General features: G+C 42.4%; 1 protein-coding gene across 1 annotated transcript in view; it reads left to right on the plus strand.

The window, feature by feature from the left end:
- The window catches only part of TNKS (tankyrase), an 83,177-nt gene extending 71,569 nt beyond the window's left edge, over positions 1–11,608 (plus strand). The window contains exons 24-27 of the mRNA XM_079959183.1: positions 696–801; positions 1,893–2,079; positions 3,061–3,217; positions 4,684–11,608. Of these exons, the coding sequence (XP_079815309.1) occupies positions 696–801; positions 1,893–2,079; positions 3,061–3,217; positions 4,684–4,770 (537 nt within the window). The 3' untranslated portion in view covers positions 4,771–11,608. The remainder of the gene's footprint in view (positions 1–695; positions 802–1,892; positions 2,080–3,060; positions 3,218–4,683) is intronic.
- Positions 11,609–13,691: the final 2,083 nt, after the last annotated feature.

Below are 13,691 nucleotides of genomic sequence, written 5' to 3' on the forward strand. Positions count from 1 at the left end.
TCCGAAGCCTGGTGCGCGCTGAAGAGCGCGTCCGGGCTTCGCACACCTCTCCGCAAGCCTGGGGAGACCGGCGTGGCTCCCTAGGCTTGCGGATAGCAGGCTGCTTCCCCCGCGCCTGCCCCGTGCCTGGGGGGGGGGAATAATTTTTTTTCTTTATTTCCCCCCCAAAAAAATTAGGTGCGTCCTATGGGGCGAAAAATACGGTATACTACATTGTACTTAATCTACTAACATATATTCTCCAGAGAGTGTTAAGTATATCTATTCTGGAGGAATCGTGGGTGAAGCTGCAGCTTGTTATACAAGGCTACAAAAGGGGATAATTATTATAATGCCTCCCATTGTTTGTGCACATGACCCAAATTCAACAGAGGCTCCCATTGGAGGAAGGGGGTGCAGTTTTCACCAGTTCCTGCTGCAGCTCTGAGTACCTCTTCCTTTTCTGAAGGATCCCCCAATTCTTTGGAGCACCTTTTCAATGGGATTGCAGGAAAAATTACCTCTCCTCTCTTTCATTCAGTGGAGTGTCATACAAAGAGAGCTAGCCCTAAGATCTCCCTTACATTTAGTAATACTGTTTTCTTTTATTTAAGGTAATCCCACATATTTTTAAAATGTTAGTTTATATGGAAATAGTTTATCTTGGAGTTCTGTTTCTCTGGTCCAGTTATTGCTTATCTTTTATCCTTTTAAAGATTCAAAAGGTGGTGAATAAGAAGCTGAGGGAGAGATTCTGTCATAGACAGAAAGAAGTCTCAGAAGAAAACCATAACCACCACAATGAACGCATGTTATTTCATGGTGAGTAGCCTTGCCTCATCTAGTCATCTAGTCCAGGCTTCCTCCAGATGTTTTTGGCCTACAACTCCCATGATCCCTAGCTAGCAGGACTAGTGGTCAGGGATGATGGGAATTGTAGTCTGAAAACATCTGGCCGGCTGAGTTTGAGGAAGCCTGATCTAGTCCAACCCCCTGAAATGCAGGAATCTGAGCTGCTTCATATATGACAGGTGGTCATCCAACCTCTGCTTAAAACCCTCCAAGGAAGGAGAGTTGGCCACGTCTCGCGGGAGTCTGTTCCGCTGTCAAACAGCTCTTATTGCAGAAAGTTCTTCCTGATGTTTCATCAGAATTTCCTTTCTTGTAACTTCAATCCATAAATTGTGTTTTTTGTTCCTTTTGGGTTGTATCCAGTGTTAGTCACACACACAGCAGGCCCATTGAAATTAATGGACATTAGTTTTCTGTTTCGACATCATTTCTTCACCCACCCCCGTTCTTCCTCTGTTAGTTAAAAGTAGGGTGCCAGGAAAAACGATGGAAGAGGCACCTTACCACTGGAGTCAAAGGAGCTTGCCAAAGATGCTGGAGAGTTTAACAAATGTTATTGCTCATTGGTGGCAGATGTTGAAAAGGATCAGAAGTCCATGTTGGTGCTGGTGGTGTTCATAGATTTCCTATATGCCCCTGGCAGTCTCTATGAGAGAAAGGGATTGGTTGAGCCTTAGTATTAGCCATGCAGTATGAATGACTATATTTCTATTGTACAGGTGGGGGGGGGGAGAAGAGTCTTCCTTCTTTCTATGCAAACAAGCCCGAACTCTTTCCAACACTGGTGGTTTGTCCAACAACTTAATCAGTAGAAATTCAGAACTCTGACTGTAAGTGACAGTGCTATCTAATCCCAGAGAATGGCTTACAAAGCAAAATTTGAAGTAGGGAGCTTTCCGTTTCCTCATATATATGGAAATCATAAATATGTACTTGAAAATCTCCAGTGCAGTTTCTTACCCGTTTGTACATTGCTTCCGAATTTGATTTAATTAATTTGCATTTGAACATGGAGGCTGTATACCACATGCATAAGCAACGTGTTTTACGTTCTGTTCCAGGGTCCCCTTTTATTAATGCTATTATTCACAAAGGATTTGATGAAAGGCACGCATACATTGGAGGCATGTTTGGAGCTGGGATTTACTTTGCAGAAAATTCCTCTAAAAGTAACCAATACGTATATGGAATTGGGGGAGGCACAGGTTGCCCCACGCATAAAGACAGATCGTGCTACATCTGCCACAGGTGGGTTTCTGGTGACCTGTATCACCCCGTCAGCCAAATGTAATGTTTCTTTCTCTTTAAGAGTTATTGGGAGGAAAAGTGCTGGTTGAGCATCAAACTGGAAATAGGAGGAAATGCTTTAAACTTGTCAGGTCTTTCAACCGGAGAAATGTTTCTGTTGTGCACACTGACAAATTCTGTGTACTAAATAAAACCGCTGATAACAAAGTTTTGGCTTCACTGCCACTTTGGCCGTAGTCCAACATGCAAGTAGACAGGGCTTGAGGAGCTAGTTATTGACAGAGGACTTTCATCAGATCTGCTCCTTAGCCATGCCTGCTTTCCTAGGTTAGCCATCTTATTTCTACCTTCATTCATGAATCCTGAAACAGGGGAAACCTGAATTCTTTTTCACTGCAGTAAAAATTTAGTCATGATGTGTCGTTGGCTAACCACTCTGAAGCCATGGATTTTTGTTAGCTTTCTAGTTGTGGCTTTTCACACAAAGCAATTGGGCAGCATGTGAGAGCATGTTGCCATTTCTAGATAACCTATAGTAAGCCAGAAAGCCTGTACAAATGCAGCCTAAAATACAACTTTTGACTGCTCTAAGAACTTTGGGCATTCAAAGTAAATAGCTTAAGAAGTTTCAGGTAGCTGCACACTGGAGCCAGTGTGGTGTAGTGGTTAAGAGCGGTAGACTCATAATCTGGGGAACCGGGTTTGCGTCTCCGCTCCTCCACATGCAGCTGCTGGGTGACCTTGGGCCAGTCACACTTCTCTGAAGTCTCTCAGCCCCACTCACCTCACAGAGTGTTTGTTGTGGGGGAGGAAGGGAAAGGAGAATGTTAGCCGCTTTGAGACTCCTTAAAGGAAGTGAAAGGCGGGATATCAATTCCAAACTCCTCCTCCTCCTCCTCTTCTTCTTCTTCTCATCCCAAGCATTCCTTCTTTCCTGCTAGTGACATTGCTTTGTTCATCTTGTTTTCCTCCCCCTTTCAGGCAAATGCTCTTTTGTCGTGTGACGCTGGGGAAATCCTTCTTGCAGTTTAGCACCATGAAAATGGCCCATGCCCCGCCTGGGCATCATTCAGTCATTGGCCGGCCAAGCGTCAATGGACTTGCGTATGCTGAGTATGTTATCTATAGAGGAGAACAGGTAAGCAGTGTACGTGGTGCTTCTGTACAGCTGGATGATTGATGTGCTAATTGACTGTACCAGTCAACTGATGCGCACTGCCTATGTGTCACTAAAGTCCATCTGGGCTGCCTCTTGCTTTGCGCAGCAAGCTCACCCACTGAGTGTACTGTCAGAGTGACAGTGCTGTTTCCTGCAGCACATTTATCATTTATAGTTTGCTGTCTTGGTTGGCCAGGATATATATATATATATATATATATATATATATATATATATATATGGATGTTTAAAGACACTTGTGCCTTTCATGCTTCACAAAGCAGACGTGATTGCTACATGTTTCCTGCCACAAATGCATAAAGCATGGGTAGGCAGACTAAGGCCCGGGGGCCAGATACGGCCCAATCGCCTTCTCAGTCTGGCCCGCCAACTGTTCGGGAATCAGCCTGTTTTTACATGAGTAGACTGTGCCCTTTTATTTAAAATGCACCTCTGTGGTATTTGTGGGGCATAGGAATTTGTTCAATTCCCACCCCCCCCAAAAAATATAGTCAACCCTGCCTGGTAACCCTAAAGGTTCCTAAAAGATCCAAATTGTTTTATAATACATGCAACAAGTATATTTGAGCATTTGCCTGTGGTAAAACAAAAATATTTCATTGGGTATCATTCCATCCATTTCACTGATTCATATTCAGTGGCATTTTTAAAAGCCTCCCTCCCCCCCGAAAACCCTGTCTGTGTTAGTCCTTTTTCCAGACAGTCCCCTTCTGTGTTATGATGCAATGTTGAAATTGGGTAACTTCCCTGTATTACCACCCTGAGCTCCTCAGAGGAAGGCTGAGATATGAATGTGATAAATAAGTCCCAGCGTGCTGCTTGCAGGAGGCAAAATAGTGTCGCTCGTCTACCAGCTCTGAACACTGGACAGAAAAAAGACTCCAAGCGACTTCCTGGACCAGCAGCTGCCATTGTGGTGGATGCTTTAGAAAGCCTAACGTCTAAAACGTAGCTTTCAACCTCCCATGCCCTTTTGACATTCAGTTCTTAATGCTCTGCCCTTTCTCTTTAGTAGCACTTGTTCAGATGGTAGTTTCTATCTGAAGAAAAGGAAGAGCTTAGGAATTGGCTGTGGGTGAGAGGGCTCTTTCTGCCTTTTGCAGGACGGGGAAATGAGCATCTGATAACTATGCTGGGCAGCATGGAGGGAACATCTTCCAGATAGAGGATGCAGTGTCTGGAGGGGTGATGGATGCCTTATGAACGTGGACATAGTGTTGCAGTACACTGGAAAAGGGTTGTATTCTGTTGGATGCCACCTAGAGTGGCTGAGGCAACCCAGCCAGATGTGCAGGTTAAAAGTAATACATCTTCATCATCATCATCATCATCATAGGGAGGGGTGGAATAAGTGGGCTGAAATGTGATTTCTTTCTGAACCTCTGAAATGCATAATTTATTTGTATTTATCTTCTTGTTCTTAGGCTTACCCCGAGTATCTGATTACATACCAAATTGTAAAGCCAGATACTCCCTCACAGACAGCAACGGCTGCAGAGCAGAAGACCTAGTAAATGCTGTTTTGGTGAAACAAATCAGATGACTTTAATAACTTACGGACTGGATGGATGACATTAGTTTCAAAACATCAACGTTTTATGAAATGCTTGTCACCCTGGAACTAAGCTGTATGTGTTTTATAAAGCATTGCTCTATAAACAGATGTGAGTAACGGATACGTACTCAATTGCTACTATTCCTTTTGAGGAAATGTTTACAAAGGTTTGCCTTTTAACAACATATCTCAGGCTCACTTTCCCTGCAGTTGCCATGTGTGTGACGACATCATTGCTTCAATCTGGGTGTTTGGGAACATTATTTAACAAGCAGGGCTAGGTCAAGACCATATTTTTAAAAATAAATTCTGACGCCACTGCTCTGGTTGTGTGATGTGTGCATAGCTTGTATTGAACCCATGCCGCCTTTTCAGAGTTGGTTGTCTTTTCGAAAAGTCCTTAGTTGGCTATTTATTTTACTCCCCCCACCCCCCCTGCCCACTGTGTTACGAAAATGAGCCAGGCCCTTCTTGAGGATATTTTTTGCACAAAGTCAAATTGACTAAAATCAATGAACAATGCAATAGGAATTTCTTGTCCAAGAAGGTGTTAGAGATCTAGTTCTTTGGTTTGGGATTCTTTTTGCACTTTTTATGAACTCTTCTTTTTTTATGTTACTAGAAGCGTAGTTTCAGGGTAGAAACCTCTCCTTTTGACCTTCTTGAGTTCCTCTTTCGATAAGAGGAGTTCATACTAGTATTCATGTAGCAACCTCATTTTTAAAACACCCCTGTCCTTGAAATGTATGAGTTACTTTGCTAGGATGAACACAAACGGATAAATCTGCCAGAGGAACCTGTGTTTAATGGCATGTTTCAGTCATCGCTTTCTCTCTGGAAAGAGATCAAGCAATGGGCCTTGATACTGCTCCTTCTGCCCATCCCAGCGCTTAACAACACAGGGAGAAATGAGCAAGTGAACAAAAGCCCCAGTGGTTGTTTGAACTGGACATCTCATGTAGTTCTCTCCATGAAAACAAGCCAGTAAGGGGGGGGGGGAAGGGGTGAGTCAGGAGCCCGCCATTGGTACAATCCAAGAGAGAAAAATCTTTCCCACACAGGGGCTGTGAGAAAGTGAAAATTGTCCTTAAGCTTACAACCAGAATACATTCTAAACTGTTACATTGCCGACAGTCTCAGTCATGTGCTGTATCAGCAACTGTCTTCTGACGTGCAAATTGTGCGGTTTTTTTTTTTAAAAAAGCACCAATTGATCAAGTAGCGTATTTACATTTATCTAATCCCAGAAGCCTGACAGTTATTTTCCCTCCATTAAATTTGTCCCCATAAATCTTGTTTGTATGTGAAGAAGCCTCTTTGTGACCCACCTGTCTATTTTCAGAGGTCTAGCCACAAAAAAATTTTTTTTTCCCAAGAGAAGCAACTTTTTTTAAAAAAACAACAATGCAAAATAGCTTTAGGGGAGAAAGGAAGAAGTTGAAAATTAAGTAGCAATAGAGGTTTATAAGTAGGATATGTAACAGAGAGATTGCAGTGTTTGTTGTAGAAATATAACCTTGTAAAATCTTTAGTCTGAGGAGGTCAACAGCCAAAGAAGGTTGAATTGCTCAAATTACAGTTCTTCCATTAAAGGTTTTATTATGATTATTTCTTTAGAGTAACAACAGCAGACTGTGGCAATTATTTTACAACATATACTGGCATCTGCTTGGAAATGGTGGCAAAAAATCTTACCTGCTGACACAGCAAGCACAAGAACAAAACCCAAAAAACCTTTTGGAAAAAATGTCTTTGCCAATAATAATCATGTAGACTTTGACATTGGTCAAGATCAGTACTTGATTCAAGCTGACGAAATGACTTCTAATATTAAGAGAGACCAGATGAAACAAGCTTTGACAACTGTGAACCTTTCCCTTTGCTTCTGTTGTCCATGGCCACTTAAGTCTCGTTGGGTTTGTTGGTTTACAGTGTAGGACTTTGAAGGCCAAAGCTGACCAAAATAGTTTTTCTTTTAATTAAGAAGGCATGTTGGGGCTTCACTGTTAGCATTCTGATTACCATTCATGTTGGGATTTATGTTTTTAAGCATAGCTGGGGGGATATGGCAACTGCATTGCAAGCTGAAAGACTTTTCCGCCAGCTTCACGTAGTTGTTAGTCGTAACCCAGCCGTACTTCATAGTTAAGTTAAATGGTTAACTTGGATGTGGAAGTTCAGTGTTCCTTTCTCTCGGGAGAGAGAAGTCCCAGTTCTGTGGTTGTCTTTCTCCTCCAGTGTGCGAGTTCGCCTAATGGATCTTTTAGATTTCACCTTCAGTCCTAACAGCCAGATTCTCAAACTATGGCCCTGATCTTTTAAACTGCCCGTGTTTTGTAACTGATGTTTTGTGCAGAGTAAAAGGTGCTGTACGAGGAATTCCATTTGCAGTGGCTTTTGTCTTGTAGTTACGTGATTCTGTTAACTCTTTCTTGGTCGGACCTTGAAAAATACGCATTGCATGTTTGCTCCAAGTCTTCAGAGATCTCAAAGCCTAACATGGATAGTCTTAGAAAAATGAAATGCACACCTGGTGTTTACTGTCCTTCAGAATAAAATGATAGCCACCTTTCTCTCATACAGGAGCTGGTATTGCCCCAAAGAACTCACAGACTGGATTCCTAAACCCTCTTATTTCAGAATAAATTCCATAGTAATTATTTCAGTACAACTTCTTACTTGCTCTGGGGAGAAGGCCTGGTAAGAGCTTTGTGCATAAGCACACTCCTTCCTTCCAACTGTGAAGTCGAAGTAACAAGAATTGTGTTATATTTAAATAAATGCAGTATCTCCTTGGCCATTGGGTAAAAAAACCCAAAAACCACTCCTTACAGGATGGATCAAGAAGATGCTATAAACATTGCACAATTTATTAGCTTCATCCTGCCCTGGGAACGAGGGCTACTAGTTCACGAGAGTGAGGGCTGACTCACTGGGTTGAGAAACCTCAGAATTTAGTTAACAGACCTCAGTCACAACATTATAGAGACACAACATTATATAATGCCATTGCATTATCTGCAGATCCCTGACAGATGTACTTGTATGATGCATGTCTTGGCGAACGAGACATTTATCACATTGCATTCTACATTTTTTAGTATATAGCTGCAGATGTAAATGTGTGACAAAGCCCATGGTGATTATTTTTGGATGCTCCAAGTCACACCATTTCAGTGACTGGTATGTTGCTGCTACAGCAGCAAGGTTAATTTGTTTGCCGAAAATGGGGTTTGCAAGAAACAAAACGTCATTTGCAGAATTTGCCTTTTTTTAATGTCACGTTGAATATTTGGTAGAAAAGAGATCTGCACCATAAAAAAATGTTTTCAATGAACTCTCTAAGAATAGCTGTTTCCTCTTTCCAGGGAACCCTGACAAATTGTAGCAGGTTTTTGTTTTTTTTGAAGAGGGTGAGATAATAAAAGATGGCAAATCCCTCTTTTCTGGCTAAATTATCTGTGCCTCATTATCTTGGGGCAAAACATGAATATTCCACGAGCTATGATTTGAACTCCTGAAGTGGTGAGGATGTGTATGCATTTTTTGTTTGCTTTAAACCAGGCATAGGAGACTCTGATTTTGATAGAAGCAACGGTGCTGCCTGGAACTGTGCTGTGCTGTCTCCAACTCTAAATTGTGCCTCTCCCCAGCAGCTGTAAGTCCAGCAGCAGGAATAAAGCAACATGTGCCTCTGTTGTAGGGGTTGTGTTTTTTATTGTGGGTCCACAGGACAGTTTAGAGCAATGGAATGACCCCCAAAGAAGGATGGAATAAAATCCTACTTTAAAGCAAAAGAAGGAGAGTAGATCAGGTACTGGATCTTCCTTATACAGGCAACTTCCCACTTACACATGGGTTACATTCCGGGGCCCAATGTGCATAAGTGAAATTGCGTGAAGTGGGCAGCGCCCTCTAAACACCCTTTAAATGCCCTCTTTGCTACTGTCTCTTCAATCCATGCCAAAAATACTGTATCCAAAAATATCCACAACTAGAATTGAACCTCTGGCACTGGCAAGAGGCCCGAGGACGCAAGGGAAAGCTGCTGCTGCTGCTGTGCTAACCTGCACGGCTGAGCAGCGTAAACAAAGCCCCACTGGGTCTCCAGTCTCTTCAGGGCTTCCTCTGCTTTCACTGACGTCCTCTTCAGGCTCCGGGGAGAGTCTCTCCTACTCCCTCCCATCATTCCCAGGTTTGAATTGAATTATTTAATTAATTGACTTATTTAAAGAGCCTGGGCAGCTCAGTTGGTTCGATTGTGGTGCTGATAACACCAAGGTTGCAGGTTCGGTCACCCTTTTGGGACAGCTGAATATTCTTGCATTCCAGGGGGTTGGAATAGATGATCCTCAGGCTCCCTTCCATCTCTAGAATTCTACGATTGTATTTAATTATTACCCAGCGCTGCACGTATACATGGCCACTTGCAAGGAGGACATCCATTCAGTAGTGGGATGCCTGTATATGTTCCAGTTCTTAAGAGATTGGCAGGAGGATCTGCTCGCAGGGCTACCATTAGGCGGAGGAGATTTTGGCGTACCACTTAAAGGATAGCGAATCACCAGCTAGTCAATATTTTTACCACCGTGGATGGGGAGGGTGTTGAATTTTCGGCCTTGCACATCAAAGCGTCTGCCAGGATACTGAATTACAGCCCGTCACGGGGGGAACTTTGGATGCTGTTTTCAGTGCTGTTAATCTGCTTCATTTAGTAGTATACTTGGCAGCATTTTAATAACGTATTAAATAACGACTGGAAAAATTAAAATGCCATTTTTGTGTGGCTGATGGATAAAATGGAGCTGGTTTGTTCCCTTAGTTCACATTTACAGTAGCCTTCTCAGCATGGGCAGAGGCTGCAGTCAGGTTCTGTCACATGGAAGCCTTAGTATTTGAATGTGAGAGCTGTATCCATGGCCGCTGAAGTTCGCATTGCAAACAAAATTGCTGCGAGAGAAGCCTAGCCTTCCCTGCTCCCCAGGCGATGGTGTGTGGGCTGCTGTGAATGTGAATAGATCCCGTGAAATTGGTGGCTGAAGACTGCTGCATTTTATGCTGCGTTTGCTGGCAGCAATCCTGGTCTCAAATGTTAAAATGTCCATATGAATATGAGCTCTAATGTTTCCACCCACCATACATCTGATTATTGTGCATACTAATATCAATACCACTTCTGGTTGCTTTCTGACACTCCCAAGTATAAATCTCCCATTCCCAGCTGGTTTCATGCATGCAAGTGGAACTAGATTCGTAGTTATTGCTGCAACAGCCAATGTCAGTGACAGAAGCCTTCCAACTGTTCTCAAAGGAATTCTCCTAAAGTTGGGTTCCTCGCATATGTAGAAATGGCTCCCCAGGATTGTACCCAGTAGGAGCAAAGCTACATGTATTCTGTGATTCTTCAGTAGCACTGAAAAAAAGTTGCAGGATAGTATTAGGTGTAGGACTCCTGCTAACCTCACCTGCACCAAAACACAGTTTTCTGGTGCTTTATACTGGGTGGGCAATTAGTCTGCTGAAGTCAGAGGGCTGGTTGAATAAAATGTCCATAAATTGAGGCTAGGACTTCAGTATCCTTCATAGCTCCTTGCTATTCCCTAATACAAAGGTAGAACAAATAATGGAAAATTGTAGAATTACATGAAATAGTTAACACATGGGAAATAAGATCATGCATATTTGCTTAATACATACCGTATATACTAGAGTATAAGCCGACCCAAATATAAGACGAGGCACCTAATTTTACCACAAAAAACTGGGAAAACTTAATGACTCGAGTATAAGGCGGTTCACCGCACCACAAACCTGGTGGTGGTGGCAGCGGTGGAGGAAGAACAAGCAGCCCGAAAGGACCCTCACTTGAGTATAAGCCGTGGGGGGCTTTTTCAGCATTAAAAAATGTGCTGAAAAAGTCAGCTTATACTCGAGTATATACAGTAATTTAGGCAAACTGCAGAAACTGGATGCAGAATTTTAATTTTTTTAGAATGGAATCTCACCCAGGTTACCACCATGTCTGCTTAGAGGTTTTGTGAAGCACAGAGTTGGGTTTTCTTCATATTAATAAAAAGAACGTTTTTATTGGAGGAAAATATGGCTGTGATCACAGAGGACGGTAATATTTTCACTTTCACTTCCTATCATGGTCCTTGTGGTTTGTTGCTGTGAAGGTGGAGAAAGAAGACTAATTATGCATCGAAGTTGAAATGTGTCTATGGCGGTGAATACTCATTCGTGTTTGTAGCTTACTGATCGACCAGAAGGTAGATTTGTGTGTGTGCTGCTTCAGTTCAAAGTATTACTGGTTAAAGGGTTTAAAAGCTTGTCTGTTACAATGCAATCTCAACTTTCTTTTCCTTTTTTTTTTTTTGCAATTGGCAACTTTGCAGTAGCCATCAACCTGTGTATACAACCCTCCTAACATTTTTAACACCTAGTTATTTCCATAGGCACTACCAACTACTAGCTTTGCATTGAAAAACAAAACAAAACAAAAAAAACCCTTGTATAACTTGCTTGCATAGCTAGCCTTGCGTTCTTGATACCTGTTGGCCATAGAAGAACATATGAAATCCCAAAATGGCCTTTCATTGTTTGTGACCTGGAACTGGGATGTTTATTTCCCCCCTCTTGCTAAAAGAGGATATTAGAGTCTCTTAACTTAACCAATGTGATGGAATTTTGCATAAAGCCAATGTAACAACTTAGATCTTACTGTGCTTTAACTTAATGTCTGACCTATAAGTACTTGTGACAGATTAAGATTCAATAAACACACTTTTTAAAAACGTTTTTGGCGGTTTTTATCATGTGTTAGGAGGCACCAAAGGTTGTACCACTTTCTTCGATTGCTTACTCCAAAGGCTGGTTGTTGCCAGAGCTGTGTGTACCTCACTATTATTTCCACATTGCCGCAATGTGTGGCACGGGATGCAGAAGCTCACTTCATTTCTTTTAAACTTTCTGGTTCTTACAACTTATTCTACAGCGCGAGCAACGCTTTCTGAAATCTCAGAAGACAGGAAGAGATAAATCTGTAAGAAGCTAGTGGGAGGGTTTGTCCTGTGTGGCTCCTTGACTCTCCCTAGGACTAGCCAAAAACAAAAAAAACAGAATAAAGTAGTAAAATATTGCAGGGGTAATTGCTGATATAATAATGCAGTCATCCAACTTCAAGGATCTTTAATCTGCAATAGTGACTGTGAGGGAATTATGACAGGTGCAGCTATTTTTAGCGAAAATTACATATGCAGTAAAGCAGTTATCTAAAAGGTACAGGAGTTCTAAAGCTGATAGGGTTGATCCACCTCATTGTAGTTTAGTCAATGCCTGGTTTTCCTGACACTCAAATGGCATTCTGCAGCATAGCTCAGCTTTGTACTATCTGGGTAAATGGTCTTTCTATAATGTAAGGGCCTTTTGTTTTATACACCTCTCCACTTTAGTCTCATTCCATCCCCCTTAAACTGTGTTCCAGTGTCGGCTAGGGTTCATTGATAAAATGAGGAATAGCAAATTCCTTTCAAATAAACCAGCTTGTTCACTATTGCCATTTTTCCTCTCCAAGACCATACCCAAGCAGGACCAAAGAGCCTCTTATTACTTTGTATGAAAGGAGACCATTACTGGAAATTTATTTCGAATGATCATTGTCAGACAATAAATTAAACACTTGAAAACCTAAAACACACACATGCATTTGAGACAGCCTATACATAAAAATATAGAGGTGGGAGTTTGGGCTATTGCACTGGTGGGAGGTGTATCAAAAGCTCATTCATAAAGGTGAGTGGACTAAGCCACTTGCTTTCAAGGAGGTATCTTTGCTTCCTATCCTTTGGCCACGGAGAGAACAAGCTAGGCAGTGCCTGTGCAAGTAGCATAGCTAGGAGGCATGGGTGTAAGTCTGATTTAAAGCGTTGGGACTGAAAATTGAAGACTTCAGTGTAATTATTCCATACTTAGATGAGCTGAGAAGAGAGGGCACAGACCAATTTGCTTTCTCACTTAAGGCTTGCTTGCAGGGGGGGACACGTGGTTGGGGGCTGTAAATTGGCTTTTGCACTTGGGGTGAAGCATTTGTAGCAGCAGAATGTACGGATGTGGGGAACCAAGGGAAGCCCAGCAGGTTTTATATGAGCCATCACACAATCTGCAGGGGAGCATTTTCACCGCTTTCTAACATGCCTAAATCCCATTGGGGGGAAAAAAGCCTTTCCCCTCAACCCACCCCATTTTAAGCAACAGGTTGGAGTTGTACATGGTGTAGTATTGTGAAGAGAATGGACACCTAGCAGAAAACATGCACCACAGTAGCTTCTTCCTATACGTCCATTTCTTCCGGTGACAGCACAAGAGGGTCTGCTATCACCTCCTCCTCTGACTGGACTTTTGTCTTATGAACAACACAGTCACACATTTCCAGAGTCCTGTGCACTGGGACTGATGTTAACTTTGTCTCTCTCCTCTTTGGTCTGCTATAGCAGTGTTTCCCAACCTTGGGCCTCCAGCTGTTTTTGGACTACAACTCCCATCATCCCTAGCTAGCAAGACCAGTGGTCAGGGATGATGGGAATTGTAGTTCAAAAACAGCTGGAGGCCCAAGGTTGGGAAACACTGTGCTATACGATATAGAAAGTGAGCTTTCTGCCAGGCTTGTGCAAAAGGGAAGCAGCAGCAGCAGTTTCTTTCAGAGCACCCCCAGGGAGGGGGAGTTTCTTGTTTGATGGCCTAGACACTCAAGTGATCAAGGGCAGCCCGACAATGACTTCTAGAGAACTTGCTTACCAGCTGTGACATTTTGTTCATTCCAATAAAATTTCAAAATCCAACTGGATTTTGAAATTTTCGACTACTGAATTTTCTTCTACC

This window comes from Podarcis cretensis, assembly GCF_951804945.1.
Source record: "Podarcis cretensis genome assembly, chromosome: 17".
NCBI classification, from domain to species: domain Eukaryota; kingdom Metazoa; phylum Chordata; class Lepidosauria; order Squamata; family Lacertidae; genus Podarcis; species Podarcis cretensis.